Here is a 22,729-nt window from a genome sequence, read left to right on the forward strand (position 1 = left end):
GATCACTATGAAGAATCTGAAGGATCCGAAGACCAAAGTCTTGCCCTCAACTACGAGGGGAGGTAAGGAATTGCCATCTAGCTCTGCACTTGATTCACCTTCAGTTATGAGTAAGTTTGCGACATCACCTCCTGCTAGAAATGTTGATATGTCGCCTGTGCTTGATGATGCTTATGATGCTACTGCTAGAGATGCTATGCTTGATACTATGCATGATGATACTATGCTTGATACTATGATTGATACTGCTAGAGATGCTATGCTTGATACTGCTAGAGATGCTATGCTTGATACTGCTTTTCCTGATGATGCTAGAGATGCTATTTTGCCTGATGATGCTATGCTTGATACTGCTAGAGATACTACTTTGCATGATGTTCCACTAGGAGTGTTCCTTGATGCTCATATTGCTAGAGTTACTGCCAATGCTCGTGATGCTTCTGAAACTGCCGATACTATTAAGATAGAACCTTCTTTTGCTCCTGCTAGATCTAGCTCTCCTAGATATGAATTGCCTGATATACCTGAGGGTTACGTTATGGAGGGAGAGATAGCTGAGGATTTTCTTGCGTGTAAGGATGCCTATGACGCTGAGAAATTACTTCTCAAGTGGAAGGAAAAATCTCGGGAAGCTAGGATGAAATATGACCCGAAGTTTGCCACTTCACCTATGTTTATCACCGATAAGGATTATGAATTATCTGTCGATCCTGAGATAATCTCTCTAGTCGAATCTGATCCTTTTTACGGTTATAAGTCTGAGACGGTCGTAGCCCATCTTGCCAAACTACACGATATAGCCACCCTTTTCACTAATGAGGAGAAGATCCGCCACTACTATATCCTTAAGATGTTTCCTTTCTATCTAAGGGATGATGCTAAAGCCTGGTTCACCTCTCTTTCTCCTGGATGTGTGAGTAGTCCCGAGGATATGGTCTATTACTTCTGTGAGAAATATTTCCGTGCCGATAAGAAGCAAGTTGCCTTGTCGGAAATATACAACTTTGCTCAACTCCAAGAAGAGAGTCTTCCACAAGCTTGGGGGAGGCTCGTCCAGCTACAAAATGCTTTGCCTGATCACCCTCTTAAGAAGAACGAGATACTTGATATCCTTTATAACGGACTTATCGATGCCTCTAGAGACCACCTAGATAGTTGTGCCGGTTGTGTTTTTAGGGAATGAACCGTAGAACAAGCTGAGACTCTACTGAATAACATCTTGATCAACGATAATGCTTGGACTATTCCCGAACCACCTCCTAAGCCAACTCCGAAGAAAAGAGGTATTCTATTCCTCAGTCCCGAAGATATGCAAGAAGCCAAGAAATCTATGCAAGAGAAAGGCATTAGATCTGAAGATGTCAAAAATCTACCGCCCATCAAAGAGATCCATGGTCTCGATAACCCGATACAAGTAGTAGAAGTGAATTCTCTGCGTAGGTTTGATGAGAGTGATATTCCTTTTGATAAACCTGCTAGCCTATGCTTTGATGAATTTGACAACTTTGTTGCCAAACAACAGAGTTTCAATGATTATGTTAGCAGACATTTGGAACAAAGTACTCATATGCTTAGCCCTTTAAGTGCTTGTGTAGACAGAAATGTCAATGATCTGAAGCTTCTGAGTAAACATGCATCTATGATTACTACTCAGGTAGAACAAGTACTTAAAACTCAGAATGACTTGCTCAATGAATTAAATGACAACTCTGTGAGAGTCATTACTAGAGGAGGCAAAATGACTCAGGAACCTTTGTATCCTGAAGGCCACCCTAAGAGAATTGATCAAGATTCTCAAGGAATCAATGCTGATAAACCCAGTCATCCTAAGGAGAAGAAGAAGGATGATAGAAACCTACATGCCAGTTCACCAAATACTGTCACACCAGAAGAACCTAATGATATTTCTGCGTCTGATGCAGAAACACAATCTGGTGATGAACATGAACCTGGTGACAATATGGACAGTGATGTTCATAATAATGCTCAACCTAGCAATGATGAGGATGTGGAGATTGAACCTACGGTTAATCCTGATAACCCACAACCTAAGAAATACGATAAGAATGACTTTACTGCTACGAAGCATGGTAAAGAAAGAGAGCCATGGGTTCAGAGACCTATGCCCTTTCCCCCTAAGCCATCCAAGAAAAAGGATGATGAGGATTTTGAGCGCTTCGTTGAGATGATAAGACCCATCTTTCTGCAGATGCGGTTAACTGATATGCTCAAGATGTCTCCGTATGCCAAGTACATGAAAGATATCGTGACTAATAAACGGAAGATACCAGATCTTGAGATCTCCACCATGCTTGCCAACTACACTTTTAAAGGTGGAACTCCGAAGAAACTTGGTGATCCCGGAGTGCCCACTATACCTTGCTCTATTAAAGGAAACTACGTAAGAACTGCCTTATGTGACCTTGGAGCGGGTGTTAGTGTTATGCCGCTCTCTCTTTATTGTAGACTTGAATTGGATAAGTTGACACCCACTAAAATTTCTCTGCAAATGGCCGACAAATCAACTACTTTCCCTATCGGCATTTGCGAGGATGTGCCTATTGTGGTTGCTAACACCACTATCTTAACAGACTTTGTTATCTTGGATATTCCCGAGGATGATGGCATGGCTATCATCCTCGGAAGACCCTTTTTAAACACTGCAGGGGCTGTTATAGATTGCAACAAAGGCAATGTAACTTTCCATGTCAACGGTAGTGAGCACACCGTGCACTTTCTGAAGAAACGATATCAAGTACATTGCATCAATGCTATCGAAAAGACTTCATCGGTTCTCATTGGGAGCTTTGAATGTCCTATTCCTCGTGTCAAGATGAAGTATGATTTGCTTGTTGGGGAGATACATATCCCCATCGAGGTGACTTAGTGGCTATTAGAAAATTCTCCGTTCTCTCTTGCGATTCGAGAAGGTTTTGTCATGAGGACTTGATCAATCCCATTGACGGATTTCTTTCGATGACCATGAAACAGATGAATCAAAGAGTCACATACCTTTGTTTTAAGCTTTCATTTTCTTTTGCTTAGAAAAAATGATAGAATTAGTTTAGTTTTTCCTGTATTCTGTTTTAGCGTCCCGGAGAAAAATACCTCGAAAATAAAAGTTCTCCGATGGTCCTGAAAATTGAGTATGATTTCTTCTAGAATTTTTGAAAATTACTGGGCCTGAGAGCTGGCCTGGGGGCCAGACCAGTGGGCCACAAGCCCTGCCACCTCCACCTACCCCCCTGGTGGCGGAGTGCAAGCTTGTGGGGCCCACAGGCACCCCTCCACTCATTCCAACTCCGAGCCTCTTCTTCCACCTCCAGAAAAAATTGTTTCGCAGCTCAACCAGTGTTCTTGCTCATTTGGTTGTGATTTTCGATCTCCTTGCTCAAGGCACCATTCTCCGAACCATTTTGGGGAAATTACTCCTTGGTAAGTGACTCCTCCATTGGTCCAATTAGTTTTTGCTCTAGTGCTTTATCCTTCACGAATTCTTGCTACCTTGGTGACCCTGTTCTTGAGCTAGAAATGTTGATTTTAGCTGGTCCCAAGTAGTTTTAGTGCGTGATACGGTCTCTAGGCACTAGTAGGAGTAGTTGCTACAAGGTGTGGTGGGTCTTCATTCACTTTTCTCTTGAACTTCAAAAATTTCAGCAAAAGGAAATAATGTTCAGGAGGAAGTTTCATGGTGGTTCCTCAAGTAAGAAGGGTCCTCATCTCTCTTTTCGGGAGCCCGGACCTTTTCAACTAAGGTACGCACCGGTACAACCATGTGAATGGCCTTCCGATGAGTTCATGATCGAAGTCGGTTTCAAGGATGAGTTTGATACACTTATCCGCAATGCCGGGTTAGAAGAATTCCTCTCAGATAAATGTGAACAGTATGCTATGCTCACTGCCTCTTTCATGCGTAGATTTAAATTTTCAGTTGGCCGTGACTCATCCAAACTGTTTGATATGTACGATAAATCCTATACCGTGGATTTGGAGGATTTCAATAGGATTTGCAAGATACCAGATAGGGGTAGTATTAATGATCCTTCTAAGGCCCTGTTTGGAACCACCTAGATTATATAATCTGGTTTTTATAATCTATTGTATTTCCAAACAGGACAGTTTATATTGTAGATTTTATAAACTAGATGTCCAGATTATTATAATCTCATAAACACCTCTACCCCAGCTAAAATGAGATTATGGATTACAAATGACGTGTTATCCTTGTAAACTTCAAGAGAATTACGCAGTGCAACCGCCACTTTCCTATTTTTCCTTGTAAACTGAGAGCAAATATGTCATTGTACAATTTAAAAGATGGTTTACAGTTTATATAATCTGGCCTCCAAACATGCCCATCTGGATTATTTTTATAAACCAGATTATATAATCTATGTTCATAATCCAGATTATTATAATCTATTATGGTTCCAAACAGGGCCTAAGTCTTCGGTCAGAGACTTTGTCTCCAGTATAACTGTTGGAGAAACCAGAGATATCACGCAAGCCACCATAGGAAGCATCCATTTCCCTGCCTTGCACTACCTTGCCCTCTTTATAGGTAGGTGCATTAACGGCAAGGGTGCACATTGTCACCTATGCGCTTCTGACCTCAGTATCCTTAAGAGCGCAGTAACAGGTGACAGGAGCTTCAGTATGGGAGCTATAATAGAAAGGAGGCTGAATAAAAATGCCAGTGAGGGGGATTTCTTTGGTGGAGTTTATGCTACACGCTTAGCAAATTTTCTTGGAGTATCCATCCGTCCAGAAGACCCTCCTCTCCGTACAACCTACCTTGATCATGTCGCTCTAACACGCTACTAGTTCCATGAGAGAGATCACGGATCCCTCCTATACCGCTTGATATTTAACCAGAAGCGTGTTTTCCATATTCCTACTCCTGCTGTTACTACTGTTGCTGTTACTCACACGTACGACGACATGCCGAATGCATGCCTACATCACATTGATGAACGGGAGCTAGCCACATATCTCTCCATGTTATAACTGTTGCATGACGAATATCATCCAAACAAATCACCGACCCATTGCCTATGAGTTTGTCCTACTCCTGTTGTTACTACTGTTGCTACTGTTGTTACTATTGTTGCTGCTGCTGTTACTTGTCCTGTTGCTGCTGCTGCTACTGTTGCTACTACTGTCGCTTGCTCCTATTGCTACTTGCTACTGCTGTCACTACTGTTGTTCCTTGCCACTGCCATTACTCGCTACTTTGCTGCTACTACTTTGCTTGCAGATACTAATCTTTTAGGTGTGGTTGAATCTGACATATTCAACCGCTAGTACTCGAGAGTATTCTCTCACCTCCTGTTTGGCGAATCAACAAATTTGGGTCGAATACTCTACCCTCGAAAACTGCTCTGAACCCACACGCTGGTGGCCCATCAACAACATTCTTCTAGTTTCGTTGCTAGGGAGTGCTAGCAGCATTCTTCGGGTGCCGTTGCAGGGGAAGGTTTGTTGTCATCAGCATTCGTCTAGCTATTGCCAGAGAGTGCCAGTCATGGACGTCGTTCTTTTATCGTTTGTTTTCATCCGTAGACGGACCCTGCTCTTCTTCATGATGATTGTATGTATTGTACTGATGTGACTCTGATGTAGCTTGCGGCGAGGGTAAGCCAACTCCTTATGCTCATCTTTTCATTACATGTACTTGTAACGATATCCATTCTTACGAAACAACGAGATGCGTTCATATCCCTCTCGAGGCCCTCGCACCAAAAAAGGATAGGACCACATCTTGGGCGTTACAGTATACACATCCAAGTAAACTATGACATGATAAGTATAACTTTTCAATGTCACACCAAACATAATCGACAGCATGTGTTGTTCACGTGTGTGAGAGCGAAGTTGTGCGGGATGCACTACGGACGGGGCTTGCCTGCTCCCCGAGACTGCTCCCATCCGTGATCCACGCTAATCCAATGACCCTCCGTTGTTGCCTCCTTTTCACTTAAAAACCTAGTAATTAAACAAAACCGTCTGCCCCGTCTGCTTAACCAAACCCACGAAAAGACCAGTCGCTCGTTTCGTCTCCTCTCTTATCCACTCACTTTCTCCACAGCCAAACCAATAGCTTCTACATGGTCGTGGTCCTCCCAGCGGCGCTCGTCGACGAATTCCACGCTGCCCCTGCGGCCACGACGCCCCTCCTCGTAAGCGAGATGTGTGTCGTTCCTGAGGCCGTAGCCTCCGTCGCCCGGCGCGGCGCTCGTCGATGAACTACGCGCCATCGCTCCTCCCTTGGCCCCGCGCTCGTAGGCAGATGCGCCGTTCCTGAGGCCGCAGCCTCCGTCGCTCGGTGCGGCGCTCGTCGGCGAGCTAGGCGCCGTCCCTCCTAGACGGTGACCTTCATCGCCCTGTAACCCAGTTTGTCGCGTTCGTCGCTTCCCAGCTATTGAGCTTCTCCAGCACGTACAATAACACGACTGAAGACTTGCCGTCATACAAGGTACGCCATCTAATTATTCAAGTTGATGGCTGATGTTCTTCTAATTTGTCAACAAATGCTACTTGTGAGGTAGGTGAGATGCACACATCTATGCTTTTCGGCAAGAACCGTGCTTTTGCTCTCACTTGATTAAACTGTGCATGCCAATCAACTAATATACTTACATGCATCCATTTTGGAGTCCGTCCAAAATATATCAGTTATCAAAGTTATCAAATCACCCTCATCAACTTGAATTGAATAAAAAATTGACATCTTCTCAAACCTTCTTCTCCATATATTCTAACACTCCTCTTGTGTCACCCACCTTTGCTTTTAGTGTTCTCTTCGAGTACAAACGATTTTTCATGTTTGTACTTATAAAGCCAAGGTTTTCAGGTCCACATGCTTCTTTCATCATTAGATCATTAGTTACTTTATTTGAAATGCCCACTGACTTTGCGACCTCGGCATTGGCTAGTTGAGCTTCAGTTACTTTTGTGTGTGATCTTAAGTATTGCGACATGTTTCCAGTAGCAAGACTATGGTTATGGGCTTCTTTAAATTCGTAGACATAATAAATCCCATTTGTAAGACTTATGTTCATACGGGCATCACAACCACATCGTGTCTCAAGCCTACTATAATTGAATTTCTCCTCTCTTTTATCTTCAGCACGGACTCCTATTAGTTGAAGTAATTTTCTTAGTCCCATCTAAAAACTCATATGACCAGAACAAGTTACAACTAGTCCATACCTTCTGTGATCACTTTGTGATCTATGCAAGATATATTGTTAACTCGATATTGGACACTGTGAGTAAGAATATCACTTTCGCTATCAAGTTTTATTTTCTTTGTGGGACGAGTGAAGACAATCACAAAAACCTTATAGTCATAGATCCGTTGCATTACAGGATTGCGAGGAGACAATTTGATCAGGGAAAGGGAAGAACACGGTGAAAACAAGATAGCTTACATTTGGGGAATCTGATTTATTATTGGTTCCGATAAGATTTGGTGAAGAATCCATCAAGTTCCTCCTATCTCCTTCGTTGGATCTGTGTTTGTAGATAGAATTGATGAAGAAGGCTTGTAGTTTGGCTTGTTTGGGATAGCTGTGTACATGAAAAGATCATCGTCAATGTTTTGACGAGCACTATTAATTATTTCCCCTCCAAATTTGTGGTTTGTTACGTTAATTATGTTGGCCGGAGGAAAAGTCCGGAGCGGCCTATTTTAATTAAGAGAGCTCGGAGCAGGCAAGCCCCGTCCGCCTCGTTAAGGGTTGATTCGGGGGGTGTTTAGTTCCAAGGGACTAAAGAAAAAAGACCCTCGAGTTGAGTCTTTTTCTAGTCCCTTAAGGAAAAGTCCCTCCTGTTTGGTTACATAGGGACTAAAAGGGACTTTTTTTAGTCTAGTCCCTGTAAACAAACAAACAGGGCCTCGGGCGATTATGGAGCTCCCTCAAAAAAATGTTTGTATTTTGAGACTTTATCCCTATTTTAGAACGAAATCACGAGCAAGATGCCCTCCACACACAGCCCGACCGAACGAGCCCAAAAACACATCGACCATGCACTCCCATTTCATTGCTCGATTCCCCCTCACTTGAGGGTTTCTTCAGCCGCGCTGGCATTCCTGGCCCCACCTCCCCCCTCCCTCGACGACCGGTGGCCTCCCCGGAGCCTTAAGGGAGCGGGCGAGCACGGGCCCGATATGCCCATCCCACCAGTTGAAACAGTCCTTCGCGCCGTCTCCTCCGACCTTCATCTTGCCGCCCCGTGAGGTCCTCCGCCCGGCCAACTCCGACCATCCTCCTCGCCGACCTCTATCGTCCTCTGCTCCGACCGTCCTTCCCGCCGATCGCTGCCGTCCATCGCCGCCCCGACGAGCCCATCTAGCCAGTCGTTGCTCTCCTTGGAGCGTTGCCTGATGACCCTCTCTCTTCTAGTTCTTCTTTGTACATGGAAGAGTGGGTGTTGATGATTTGTTTCTTTTCTATACATGAAAGAGTTGATGGATAGATGGATGTAGATGATTTTTCTTCTTTTGTGTATATGGAAGAGTGGATGGATAGATGGATGTAGATGATTTGTTTCTTCTATGAACATGGAAGAGTGGATTAATAGATGGATGCAAATGGTTTTTTTATTCTTTGTACATGAGTGGATGATCTTAGTTTATTTGTAGACGGATGGATGAATGGTGTAAGTATGTTAAATTTTTGTTTCTCTAAATGCTCAATGCTACTAGATAATTTGTTAAATTATTTTTTGTATTGTGATTTCTACTTTTCTACTACTGTTATGTGCTAACTGATAAACGTTTTAGATGGAGAAAGTCTAGAAAATCAAAGCCACCTAAGGCAATGTGGGACAGTGTGGTGCAAACATTTTTATGGATGCGTGTATAGAGGAGGTGTGAGATAGTAACCATGGAAGCACCACTTTGACGAGCATAGAAAAAGCTAATTTGGGTAGAAAGTTTAATGAGTGCTCCGGGAGAAATTATTCATTCGACCAACTGAAAAATAGATGGGATATATGTAGATCAGACTATGGTGTGTGGAAGACATTGACTCAAAAAGCATCTCGCATTGGTAAAGATGAATATACGAAGACCATTGTAGCTTTGAATGTGTGGTTGATGATGAGTTGATGAATATACTTCTCACCCCTCGTTGGTTACCCCAAGTGAAAGGTAGAGATGTAGTCAGCAACAAGTTTTCCCTTACACGAAGACTGTAAGGTTTATCAAACCAGGAGGACTTCGAGGATCAACAAGTAGGTGTCTCTGCCCTCGTGCAAGCAAAAGACGTGGACCTTCACACACACAAATAACTTTGCTCCCAACGAGTACAGACAGGTCATCAATCTCTCCGACCTTGTAGTTTGCAAAGGATCAAAACATAAGCGAGAATAGTGATGGTGATTGCAACGGAAAAGTAAATGAAAGCAGTAAATGATGGAGGTGTAAGCAATGGTGGTGATATGGACCGGAGTCACATGATGTTCACTAGTGATGTCTCTCTCCCAAAAGACGATAAAAAACTATGCTTGGGTAAACAAATTATAGCTGGGCAATTGACAGAATTATAAACGCATCGCGATGCTAATTCTGCTACTCGAAAGTTAGAGGCTCGATAGTAATGGGTAGTACGCCAAGACAAGTTGACCGTTTATTCATCAGCATCTACTTACTAATCATCCACTTTGAGATATCTATCCAGAACATCTCACTGGTATTAAGTTGCGAGCCCCACCCAAAGTGTAAACTCAAAGCAACAGACAACTGCATTAACGAACTATGTGTAAGGTAAACAATCCTTGCAACTTTGGTCACAAGCACCATTGTTTTCTCCCTGGTGGCAACAACACATCCCCTAGTCTCATGTTTTTGTCACTCAATCTAGACATCAGGGGGCATGAACCCACAATCATGCATAACGCTCCCTCTTGGAGTTACAATCTACTACTCGGCCAAAGCAATACAAAGCAACGGAGAACATGCATGAATCACTAAAGAACATAATATAAAAGGATAATCAAATATATAACTCATAACAATCGGAACATAATCTCATAATCCATCGGATCCCAACAAACCGAGCATAGCAATAGCAGGAAAATTACATAGATGCCTTGATCATGTAGGGCAACTCACAAGGGCTGATCGTTGAAGCACAAGATTGGAGAGAAGACATCACATAGCTACTGGTCATGGACTCATGGTCTAAAGAGGACTACTCACGGCACGTCCGGGAAGCGTGCATGGCGGTGGAGAAGCTCCCAGAGGTCAATCCTCCCTCCGGCAGGGTGCCGGGAAGAGGTCTCCTGACGCTCCCGATCTCGGAAGCACTGCGGCTGCAAAAAGATGGAGAAATTCGTGATTCTGGATGTGATGGAAGGGTTTCCTCTCGGAGGAGTAAATATAGGCCAAAGGAGGGCGTCACAAGAGGTGGGGCCCACCCAGGCGGCATGTGGGCACGGCCAGGGTCCAGGCTACGCCGGGAGGTCGCCTGGGCATCCCCTGGCCCCCCCTCTTGAACAAGAAATACAGTGGCTAGACGTTTGGTAGAAGCTTCATGAATATTAGAGAATTCTAGAAACAACCATTGTATGAAAGGATGCATGTGCACAAATTGTCTTTTCAATTGTACTGTAAGCAAAGATATATCATCCACATAACTTATAGTTCTAGCAATAATAGAACCTCCTATCAAGGATAGTGATCCCGTACAAGTGAAAAAATATTGAATCACACTCTTTCCAATAATATCACCACTACCTATGCGGAATTTCTTTGTTTGCATAATAGGTTCTACGTTAGAAGAATCATCATCCACAAGATTATCGATTTTTTCTTTAGCAACTTCATCAAAATTTGCTTCCTCACTAAAGGCGGAGGTACCACTAATTTCAAACTGAGACATGGTAGCAACTTTTGAAGCAAACGTGACAAGCAAAACAAGCAAAGGAGTAAACTAGTGACAAGCAAAGATATTTTTTTATGAAGAAAACTAAATATAACAGCAAATAAAAATAAGAACAAGTGTTGTGTGAAGTTACTTGATAGTTGGTGATGATATTCCCTGACAACGGCGCCATAACTCCTTCCCGATGCTTCTGATCTGCGTTGGGTTTTCCGTGAAGAGGAACGGGTAATTGCAGCAAAATACTGGTAAGTATTTCCCTCAGTTAGGAAACCAAGGTTTATAGAACCAATAGTAATATCAATCCTCAATCGTGTTCAGTGGATACACACAAAAGAGCAACCAACTTGCAGCCAACACATGCAAGTGGGTTGTCAATACCCTTTATCTCGTTATTTGCAAGCAAATGAGGTGTCTAGACAATTGTAAATTGCAAAAAAAATACAAATAAGAACAACAAGGTAAAGATAAATGTTGAGAACATATAAGTGAATAGACCCACGGGCCATGGTGTTCCCTAGTGGCATTTCTCATGAAAGCAACATATGGCGGGTAAACAAATTACTATTAGGCAATTTACAGAAAATCGTATAGTTATACGATGTTCACGACAATGATGATGTGTATATATCCATCACGTCCATAAGAAAATAGGCCCACTCCTGCCTGCACCTACTACTATTACTCCACTTGAAGAGCGCTTATATGCTTGCCTCTCTACGTATTAAGTTTTTGACAAGTTGAGTAATGCTTGGAGAACGATGGCATGTTGTAGACAAAGTAAAATCAATCAATACAAATAAAACCCATTGTTTTATCCTGAGTAGCAACAACACAAATATGTATATTGTCCCCTCCTGTCATTGGGATATAGAAACCTGTCAGGTTGAACCCACTACAATGCACCCCTCTCACATGAAGAATTATCAAGCTACTTGGTATCAGAGAGATTTACGAAGCTATGATGATCATGCAAATAAGAAACATAATAATCAGAGGTGACTCAAGTATTTTTCATGAATAATCTAAACATAAACCCACAATTCATCGGATCCTAACAAACGCACCATACACAAGTATTAAATCATATGGATCAAAGCAAGGATGTGATGATCATTGTATTGAAGACCAAAAGAGAGAGAGATAGCCATCTAGGTACTAACTACGGACCCGTAGGTCTATGGTGAACTATTCACACATCATCATGAGGGAAACAAAGTTGATAAAGAGTCCCTCTGTGATTGTTCCCTCCTCCGGCAGGTGATGACGAGTTGATGGATATACTTCTCGCCCCTCGTTGGTGACCCCAAGTGGAAAGTGGAGATGTAGTCAGCAGCAGATTTCCCTTACACGGGGACTGTATAGTTTATCGAACCAGGAAGGACTCCGAGGATCAACAAGTAGGTGTACGCTTCTCTGGCGCTAGCTGAAGACATGGACCTTCACACACAACAAATAACTTTGCTCCCAACGAGTACAGAGAGGTTGTCAATCTCTCCGGCCTTGTAGTTTGCAAAGGATCAAAACACAAGGAGGAATAGTGATAGTGATTACAACGGTAAAGTAAATGAAAGAAGTAAATGGTGGAGGTATATGCAATGGTGGTAATATGGACCTGAGTCACATGATGTTCACTAGTGATGTCTCTCTCCGAAAATACGATAAACAACTATGCATGGGTAAACAAATTACAGCTCGACAATTGACAGAATTATAAACGCACCGCAATGCTAATTATGCTACTTGAAAGTTACACGCTCAATAGAAATGGGCAGTACGCCAAGACAAGTAGACCGTTTATTCATCAGCATCTACTTACTAATCATCCACCTTGAGATATCTATCCAGAACATCTTGCTGGTATTAAGTCGCGAGCCCCACCCAAAGTGTAAACTCAAAGCAACGGACAACTGCATTAACGAACTTTGCGTAAGGTAAACAATACTTGCAACCGCGGTCACAAGCACCGTTGTTTTCTCCCTGGTGGCAACAACACATCCCCTAGTCTCATGTTTCTGTCACTCAAGCTAGACATCAGGGGGCATGAACCCACAATCATGCATAACGCTCCCTCTTGGAGTTACAATCTACTACTCGGCCAAAGCAATAAAAAGCAACGGAGAACTTGCATGAACCACTAAAGAACATAATATAAAAGGATAATCAAATATATAACTCATGACAATCTGAACATAATCTCATAATCCATCGGATCCCACCAAACCGAGCATAGCAATAGCAGGAAAATTACATGGATGCCTTGATCATGTAGGGCAGCTCACAAGGGCTAATCATTGAAGCACGAGATTAGAGACAATACATCACATAGCTACTGGTCATGGACTCATGGTCCTTGGAGGACTACTCACGACACATACGGGAAGCGTCCATGCGGTGGAGAAGCTCCCGGAGGTCAATCCTCCCTCCGGCGGGGTGCCGGGAAGAGGTCTCCTGACGCTCCCGATCTCGGAAGTGTTGTGGCTGCGGAACAATGGAGAAATTCGTGATTTTGGATATGCTGTAAGGGTTTCCGATCGAAGGGGTAAATATAGGCCAAAGGAAGGCGTCAGAAGAGGTGGGGCCCACCCAGGTGACCTAAGGGCGCGGCTAGGGGCCAGGCCGCGCAGGGAGGCCGCCTGGGCATCCCCTGGCTCTCCTCTGGCCCATCTTTGGTGCTCTGGAAGCTTCCGTCACTCTGATTTTTTTATATTTTTCTCGGGATTTTTCGAAGTCGGTAAATTTGGGTAAAAGTCCCTGCAAAAAAGACATCAGCAGACAGAAACTGGCACTGGGTGCACTGAGTTAGTAGGTTAGTCCAAATATGTGTAAAAAGGTATGAAAGTGTAGCAAAACATATAACAGTGTCACCCAAAAGATCATGGAGCAAGCATAAATTATAGATACGTTTGGGATGTATCAGTGGTGGGTGTTGGAGATAAAGGTATGTTGTTGCCATGTCAGTTATTCAAATAATAAGTATAATTCTTCTTTCATTACTTAACCTTGTGTTCTGATATTTAATTGCAAGCAAATTTGGTGGTTTCCAAGTTCCGATATGCTCCACTAGCAGAGGAGGAAAAAATGAGAGAGGTGTTTGATGCTTGTTGCGTCACAAATGAGCATGCCAGGATGTCGATCCCCTCATATCAAAGTGGTTTATCTCGCTTCAGCATGGATGATGATTCAGGTTGTGAAAGTCAAGATGCCGAAGATACCCCTCTCATGAAGCATGCCATGAGCGGGAAGAAGATTCCATGTTCTTATTCGCCAAGTCCTAGGATGAACGAGAAACGGTCAAATGAAAGTGTTAAAACTGATGCACTTGTGTGTTTGGTTGACCTCTTTGGTGCAAAGGAGAAGAGAAAGGGGAATCTAGGAGTGGATACAACAAGAAAGGATATTGGAGACATACTGGACATGGTGATCGTGGATGGTGCTAAACCTTGGAGCGATCTGCATTTATATGCTTCCCATCATATGTTGAAAAGAAATATCATGATATTTCCATGTCATTCAAGGATTGTCGGGGGGATAACCCCGGGGTAGGCTCAATGAGCCTGCTCCTTTATCTTCGGACCAACAGGAATGACCAAGAACAATTCTACAAGGCCCAAGTCCCCTGATCGGCTAGGCGACACCTACCGGCTAGGGGGCGAGACGGCCAACTCTCTGGCCGGCCAGGCACCACCTGCCGGCTAGAGGCAAGACGACTACCTCTCCTTGGCTGCCTAGGCCAAGCCAGCCGGCTAGGGACGAGGCGGACGTGCCCAGGCCGGCTGGGGATCTCAAGTCACATTAGATCGTAGATCATGATGAGACCCTACGATTAAAGGTGGCTACGCGTGAGGAAAGGTACTGGATCGGAGTGCATGGCGGGTACCAGCGTCGGCGACCACGCCCCTGACCTCCCCCAGCTCTGATCCATTACCCAACACAGTGTCGGCCATCAAACTCCCACTCCATTACTGCACTCGGCGTGGGAACAGTGGAGACGGCCGTACCGTCTGCCCATGACGAATCTCGCTGGACGACGCCGGACATACCACACGTGTCCTGCGTCAACCTTACGTGAGAGCCTCATTGGCTAGCCGGCGGGTCCCACAGCCAGACGGGACCTCGCAGCCGGCGGCCCCCTCAAGCTTCAAGACAATACCCCCGTGGGTCCCCTGGCCACCCGGCAAGGCTGCCAGCCGGGTCCCACTTTTGTACCCTTTATCCATATTGTAGGCCGGTGGGTTCGACTATAAAAGCCCCCGTCCCCCTCCATGCAGAGGGTCGGCCAACTGATCACACACACACACCAACCACATAGGAAAGGTAGAGACAAGCCGGCTGCTCCTTCTTCCTCCTCCGCAAAACAGCTCCAGGAGCAACTTGTAATCCCTTCCATATATATCATACACTCCGGCAGGACTAGGAGTATTATCTCTACGGAGAGCCCTGAACATGGGTACATCGTGCGTTCCATGCATGTACCAACCTCGCCCCCAAGGCCCTCCGGTGCCACTTCGGTTCCTACCTTCTTTAGCCTACCCATGGCTTATGTTGTGAGTATTCACCGACATTTGGCGCCCACCGTGGGACCGATCGCGGCATCGGCTGGCTTTACGCGCTGGGCGGGGCCCCGCACCTACACCACCGGATGCATCGCGTCCGGACCGATCTGCATGCCCGTGGAGCCTGCCTTCGATGAGGCAACACCGATGATGATCGACGTCCCAGTCCGCCATGCGGATTCGGACGAGGAGTCTGATGACGAGGCGCCTCCTAGCGTCGTCGTCGCTACTATGGAGAACTGATATGTCTCGAACGTATCTATAATTTTTTTATGTTTCCATGCTATTATCTTGTTAAACTTTGGATGTTTTGTATGTCTTTTATATCTTTTTTGGGACTAACTTATTAACTCAGTGCCAAGTGCAAGTTCCTGTTTTTTTCGTGTTTTTGACCCTTTTCAGAGGAGAATATTAAACGGAGTCCAAACGGAATAAAACCTCCGAAAAGAATTTTTCCGGAACAGAAGATACGCAGGGAGCTTGAGAACCAAGGCAGAGGGCACCAGGGGAGGCCACAAGCCCCCTAGGCGTAGCCTGGGGGGCCCGCGCCTAGCAGGCTTGTGGGGCCCCTGTGGCTCCTCTGCCCTACTTCTTCCGCCTATAAATCCCCGAAAAATCCAAAACCACGAGAGAGATCCACGAAAATACTTTTCCGCCGCCGCAAGCTTCCGTCTCCGCAAGATCCCATCTGGGGCACATTCTGGTGCCCTATCGGAGGGAGGATTCGGATATGGAGGGCTTCTTCATCAACACCATTGCCTCTCCGATGATGCGTGAGTAGTTCACCATAGACCTTCGGGTCCATCCTAGTAGCTAGATGGCTTCTTCTCTGTCTTGGATCTTCAATACAAAGTTCTCCATGATATTCATGGAGATCTATCCGATGTAATCTTCTTTTGCGATGTGTTTGTCGAGATCCGGTGAATTGTGGATTTATGATCAGATTATCTATGAATCTTATTTGAGTTTCTTCTGATCTCTTATATGCATGATTTCATATCCTTGTAATTTTCTTCGAGTTATGGGTTTTGTTTGGCCAACTTGATCTATGATTCTTGCAAGGGGAGAAGTGCTTGGTTTTGGGTTCATACCGTGCGGTGACCTCACCCAGTGACAGAAGGGGTAGCGAGGCACACATTGTGTTGTTGCCATCAAGGGTAAAAAGATGGGGTTTATATCTATTGCATGAATTTATCCCTCTACATCATGTCATCTTGCTTAAGGCATTACTCTATTTGTCATGAACTCAATACACTAGATGCATGCTCGATAGCGGTCGATGTGTGGAGTAATGGTAGTAGATATAGAAAGTATTGGTCTACTTGTCTCGGACGTGATGCCTATATGTATGATCATTGCCTTAGATATCGGCATGACTTTGCGCGGTTCTATCAATTGCTCGACAGTAATTCCTTCACCCACCGTAATATTTGCTATTTTGAGAGAAGCCTCTAGTGAACACTATGGCCCTCGGGTCTACTTCACATCATATTTTCAGCCCTACACTTTTACTTTGTTGCACTTTCCGCCTTCAGATCTCACCTTGCAATCAATCGTGAAGGGATTGACAACCCCTTTGTAGCGATGGGTCCAAGTTTGTTGTTTTTTCGCAGGTACATTGGTGCCTCATCTTGATACTCCTACTGGATTGATACCTTGGTTCTCAAACTGAGGGAAATACTTACTGCTACTGTGCTGCATCACCCTTTCCTCTTCAAGGGAAAAAACCAACGCAAGATCAAGAGGTAGCAAGAACCTCAGCGTTCTCTTTAGCGACCTGCGCCTCAACGATGGTCCTCGCTACTTTGGCGAGGACTTCGATGTCGAGGCGTTATGCGCCAGCTTCAGTAGGCTCTCTATCGCTGAGATGCCTACACACGATGTGTACGCCAGCAACGTGCTCGTCTTCGACGACCCTCCGCCGTCTGTGGGGTTCTTCACCCCGTACCATGTCGCCACCGTCTCCAACGTCGTGGAGGTGATGGTCATCGGCGCCGGCACCAGCACGGCTCAGGGAAAAGCGTCAGCAGACGCTGCTGAGCCTACTGCTGCCGCCGCTGACGCTCTTCAGGCTGCGCTTACCGGCCTGAAGACGCCCATCGCTGCTTTCACAAACCCTAACGACGCACGAGCTTCGCTGGAGGACGCTCGCAGGACGATCTTGGAAGAGGGCATCGCCATCGCTTCGGCGAAACGCCGTATGGAGGCCAACCAGCGCGAGTATAACTTCGCATACGGCCTCACTTCGGTTTCTGAGGCCCCTAGCCGGCTTGGCTCGGTCCGCGGCCGCGGCCGGGTCATCGCCGATATTCTAGGCGGCAAGCAGCCCGTCTACGAGATTCTTGCAGCCAACTTACGGGCGGCCCATGCCGAGTTTGGAGGGCGAGGAGTGCGCCTTCGAGGAGAAGCGGGTCAAGGATCTCCTTGACGCCGCCAACGAGCAGCAGACACGGCTTGACCCTGGTCAAGCCCGATCAGAGTCTCTAGGACCCAACCCCGGAGCGCGTCGCAACCCTAGCGGTCATCAGTATGCTGAGGGATCTTCCTCGCATCGCACTTCCGGCCGGAAGGGCGAGGGAAGCCATGACAGGCGCTCCCAGCGCCAAAGCGAGCATACTTCGAGCCAGCGTCGTGGAGATGATGAGAGCGACTCGGTGTATGAGGTTCCTCGTTCGGGGAGGACCCATGCCACCGGTTCGCAAGGTGCCCTTCCGATTGCGGCTCGGATCGGCGCTCGCGTTCCCCAGGGCGATCACGACGCCCGCAGGCGTCTCAACGCCCTGGCACAGTCAGCCCTTCTGGAGGAAGACGGCCCCATCGGTCCGGCTTGCTTCGGCCCCCGGATCCGAGGGGATCCGTTTCCCCGAGGCTTCACCTTGCCTCGGGATACTCCCAAGTACAACGTCACCGCCAAGCCAGAGGACTAGCTGATCGACTACACCACTGCCATTGGCATTGCCAGGGGCAACAAACGCGTAGCAGTCCGCTACGTGCCACTCATGTTGGCCGGCTCGGCTCGGACATGGCTTAACAGCCTTCCCGCCGGCAGCGTCAACTCATGGGTGAACTTTGAGGAGGCGTTCCTCCGCAACTCCACTGGCACCTACAAGCGTCCTGGCTGGCCCCGCGAGCTGGCCATGTGCGTCTAGAGGCCCGACGAACCCCTTCGCAACTACGTCACGCGCTAGATGGAGCTTCGCAACTCCTGCGAGGGAGTGCATGAGGTATAAGTCATCCAGTACTTCATCGACGGTTGCCGAGACGGCACTCTCCTCAAGCACTAGCTCATGTGCTCCGAGCCCACCTCTCTGGCGGTGCTCATGGCCAAGGCGGACAAATACGCCATGGCTGACTCCGCGATGCGAGTCAAGGTGACCGCCTTGGACAAGGCTGTCCCCACGCCGGCTACTCCTAAGCCGGCTGGAGACAATAGAGGCTGCCAGAACAACAACAAGCGCAAGGCGGATCAGCTAGATTCGCGCTCCAACAACAAGTTGGTAGCCAGCATGGAGGGTGAGGCGTCGGCTACTCAGGCCGGCTCCCAACGGAAGTGGCCCAACAAGAGCAACTGGTTTCCCAGGTAGACCTTCAAGCAGATGCTTGATGCACCCTGCAAAATACATTCTGGGGCACAACCCTCTACCCACACCCTTCGACAGTGCAGCTTTGCACGACGGTTGTCGCAAGGGGAGGGCTTGCTGGCTGCTCGAGGTGCACAGGCTGCGCCTCAAGCTCCTGCTCCCGGTCCTACTCCGGCTCCGCCACCGCCGCCTCGCGATGACGGCCGCCTCCACGACGATTATCCCCATCAAGACGGAGCATTCGTCGTCTTCACCAGTGAAGGAGACGACAAGCATAGCCCGCGCCAGCAACGGCGTGAGGTGAATGTCACGGTCCCCTCAGTTCCTCAATACATGCACTGGTCTGAAAAGCCCATCACATGGAGCCGGGTCGACCATCCTACGGTGATGCCCAACCCGGGCTCATACGCGCTCGTCCTCGACCCCACCTTTGCCTCCAAGAGACTCACCTGCCGGTTCTCCCGGGTGTTGGTCGACGGTGGTAGCAGCATCAACACCCTCTACCTCGACACCCTCCTCAAGCTCAGGCTCAAGGAGACAGACGTCTTGCTGACCAGCACTGTCTTCCACGGCATCGTGTCGGGTGATATGTCTCCAACGTATCTATAATTTTTGATGGTTTCATGCTATTATCTTGTCAAACTTGGGATGTTTTGCATGCCTTTTATTTATATTCCGGGACTAACTTATTAACTCAGTGCCAAGTGCTAGTTCCTGTTTTTTCCATGTTTTTGACCCCTTTCAGAGGAGATTTTGAAACGGAGTCCAAACGGAAGAAAATCCCCGAAAAGACTTCTTCTGGAACGGAAGAAGATCGGAGAGCTTGGGGGCCAAGCCAGAAGAGCCCCAGGGGCCCCACAATCCCCCACCCTGCGGCCGGGGGGGGGGCGGCATGTAGGCTTGTGGGCCCCTGACCTAGATCTTGCGCCTATAAATTCCCAAATATTCCCAAAAAAATCAAGGGAGCATCGTAATCACTTTTCCGCAAGATCCCATCTGGGGCACGTCCTGGTGCCCTGCCGGAGGGGGGATTCAGACACGGAAGGCTTCTCCATCATGCTATGAAGGGGTTGTCAATCCCTTCAAGATTGATTGCAAAGTGAGATCTGAAGGCGAAAAGTGCAACAAAGTAAAAGTGTAAGGCTGAAAATATGATGTGAAGTAGACCCGGGGGCCATAGTGTTCACTAGAGGCTTCTCTCAAAATAGCAAATATTACGGTGGGTGAACGAATTACTGTCGAGCAATTGATAGAACCGCGCAAAGTCATGACGATATCTAAGGCAATGATCATACATATAGGCATCACGTCCGAGACAAGTAGACCGATACTTTCTGCATCTACTACTATTACTCCACACATCGACCGCTATCCAGCATGCATCTAGTGTATTGAGTTCATGACGAACAGAGTAACGCCTTAAGCAAGATGACATGATGTAGAGGGATAAACTCAAACCAATGATGAAAACCCCATCTTTTTACCCTTGATGGCAACAACACGATGCGTGCCTCGCTACCCCTTCTGTCACTGGGTGAGGTCACCGCACGGTATGAACCCAAAACCCAGCACTTCTCCCATTGCAAGAATCATAGATCAAGTTGGCCAAACAAAACCCACAACTCGAAGAGAATTACAAGGATATGAAATCATGCATATAAGAGATCAAAATAAACTCAAATAAGATTCATAGATAATCTGATCATAAATCCACAATTCATCGGATCTCGACAAACACACCGCAAAAGAAGATTACATCGGATAAATCTCCATGAAGATCATGGAGAACTTTGTATTGAAGATCCAAGAGACAGAAGAAGCCATCTAGCTACTAGCTATGGACCCGTAGGTCTATGGTGAACTACTCACGCATCATCGGAGAGGTCATGGTTTTGATGAAGAAGCCCTCCGTATCCGAATACCCCCTCCGGCAGAGCACCAGAATGTGCCCGAGATGGGATCTTGCGGAGACAGAAGCTTGCGGCGACGGAAAAGTATTTTCGTGGATCTCCTAATTTTTGCTGGGATTCTAGGGAATTTGTAGGCGAAGGAGCTAGGTCAGGGGAGGCCCAGGGAGCCCACAAGCCTGGGAGGCGCGGGCCCCCTGGCCGCCTCATGAGGGTTTGTGGCCTCCCCCGGGACTCCCTACCTTGGTTCCCAAGCTTTGTGCGTATCTTCCATTCCGGAAAAAATCTTTTCGGAAGTTTTATTCCGTTTGGACTCCGTTTAAAATCCTCCTCTGAAAAGGGTCAAAAACATAGAAAAAACAGGAACTGGCACTTGGCACTGAGTTAATAAGTTAGTCCCAAAAAAGATATAAAAGGCATACAAAACATCCAAAGTTTGACAAGATAATAGCATGTAACCATAAAAAATTATAGATAGGTTGGAGACGTATCATTGTGCTGGTTGTGTTTTCAGGGGAAGAACTGTGGAACAAGCTGAAATTCTATTGAATAATATCTTAAGCAATGATAATGCTTGGACTATTTCCGAACCACCTCCGAAGACAACTCCGAAGAAAAGAGGTATTCCATTCCTCAGTCCTGAAGATATGCAAGAAGCCAAGAAATCTATGCAAGAGAAAGGTATTAAATCTGAAGATGTTAAGAATCTACCACCTATTGAAGAAATACATGGTCTTGATAACCCGACACAGGTAGTAGAGGTAAATTCTCTTCGTAGATTCAATGAGAGTGGTATTCCTTATGATAAACCTGCTAGCTTATGCTTAGATGAATTTGATAACTTCATTGCCAAACAACAAAGTTTCAATGATTATGTTAGCAGACAATTGGAACAGAATGCTCGTATGCTTAGTCATATAAGTGCTTGTGTGGATAGAAATGTCAATGATCTTAAGCTTTTGAGTAAACATGCCTCTATGGTCACTACTCAAGTAGAACAAGTACTTAAGGCTCAAAACTACTTGCTCAATTAGTTGAATGACAATTATGTTAGAGTTCTCACTAGAGGTGTGATACGTCTAAACGTATCTATAATTTTTTATGGTTTCATGATGTTATCTTGTCATCTTTAGATGTTTTATGTACCTTTTATATCTTTTTTGGGACTAACTTATTAATTCAGTGCCAAGTGCCAGTTCGTGTTTTTTCTGTGTTTTTGGCTCTTTTCAGATCTGATTTTTGAACGGAGTCCAAACGGAATAAAATCCACGAAATGATTTTTTCCCGAACGAAAGAAGATCAGGGGGCTTGTGGGCCAAGCCAGGAGGGCTACAGGGAGCCCACAAGCCCCCACTCCGCCACCAGGGGGCAGTGGTGGGCAGGCTTGTGGCCTCCCTAGCGCCCCCCTGACCTAGATCTTGCGCCTATATAATCCCTAAAAATCAGAAAAAAATCAAGGGATCCATGAAAATACTTCTCCGCCGCCGCAAGCTCCGTTTCCGCGAGATCTCATATGGAGACCCTTCCCAGTGCCCTGCCGGAGGGGACTTTGGAGTTGGAGGGCTTCTTCATCATCATCATCGCCCCTCCAATGACTCGTGAGTAGTTCACTTCAGACCTAAGGGTCCGTAGTTAGTAGCTAGATGGCTTCTTCTCTCTCTTGGATCTTCAATACAAAGTTCTCCATGATCTTCATGGAGATCTATTCGATGTAATCTTCTTTGGCGGTGTGTGTGTCGAGATCGGATGAATTGTGGGTTTGTGATCAGATTACCTATGATATATATTTGAGTCTT

General features: G+C 46.2%; 1 protein-coding gene across 1 annotated transcript; it reads left to right on the forward strand.

Annotated features, from left to right (window-relative positions):
• Nucleotides 1-8,173: 8,173 nt before the first annotated feature.
• On the forward strand, nucleotides 8,174-14,512 carry LOC123409223. Its single transcript, XM_045102184.1, has 6 exons — nucleotides 8,174-8,238; nucleotides 9,007-9,094; nucleotides 10,402-10,404; nucleotides 13,810-13,834; nucleotides 13,918-14,368; nucleotides 14,473-14,512. Exons 1-6 carry the CDS (start codon nucleotides 8,174-8,176, stop codon nucleotides 14,510-14,512), a joined length of 672 nt encoding a protein of 223 aa, XP_044958119.1.
• Nucleotides 14,513-22,729: the final 8,217 nt, after the last annotated feature.

The sequence above is a fragment of the Hordeum vulgare genome, chromosome 7H, assembly GCF_904849725.1.
Source record: "Hordeum vulgare subsp. vulgare chromosome 7H, MorexV3_pseudomolecules_assembly, whole genome shotgun sequence".
Classification (NCBI taxonomy): Eukaryota; Viridiplantae; Streptophyta; class Magnoliopsida; order Poales; family Poaceae; genus Hordeum; species Hordeum vulgare.

Excerpts from the sequence above, each read along its gene's own strand:
- LOC123409223 (XM_045102184.1), top strand. The coding sequence starts at position 8,174 with ATGCCCATCCCACCAGTTGAAACAGTCCTTCGCGCCGTCTCCTCCGAC. Across the intron at positions 8,239-9,006 it reads GACCTTCATCTTGCCGCCCC|ATCAGACTATGGTGTGTGGA; the intron begins GTGAGGTCCTCC and ends GGATATATGTAG. Across the intron at positions 13,835-13,917 it reads GGTGTTGGAGATAAAGGTAT|CAAATTTGGTGGTTTCCAAG; the intron begins GTTGTTGCCATG and ends TTTAATTGCAAG.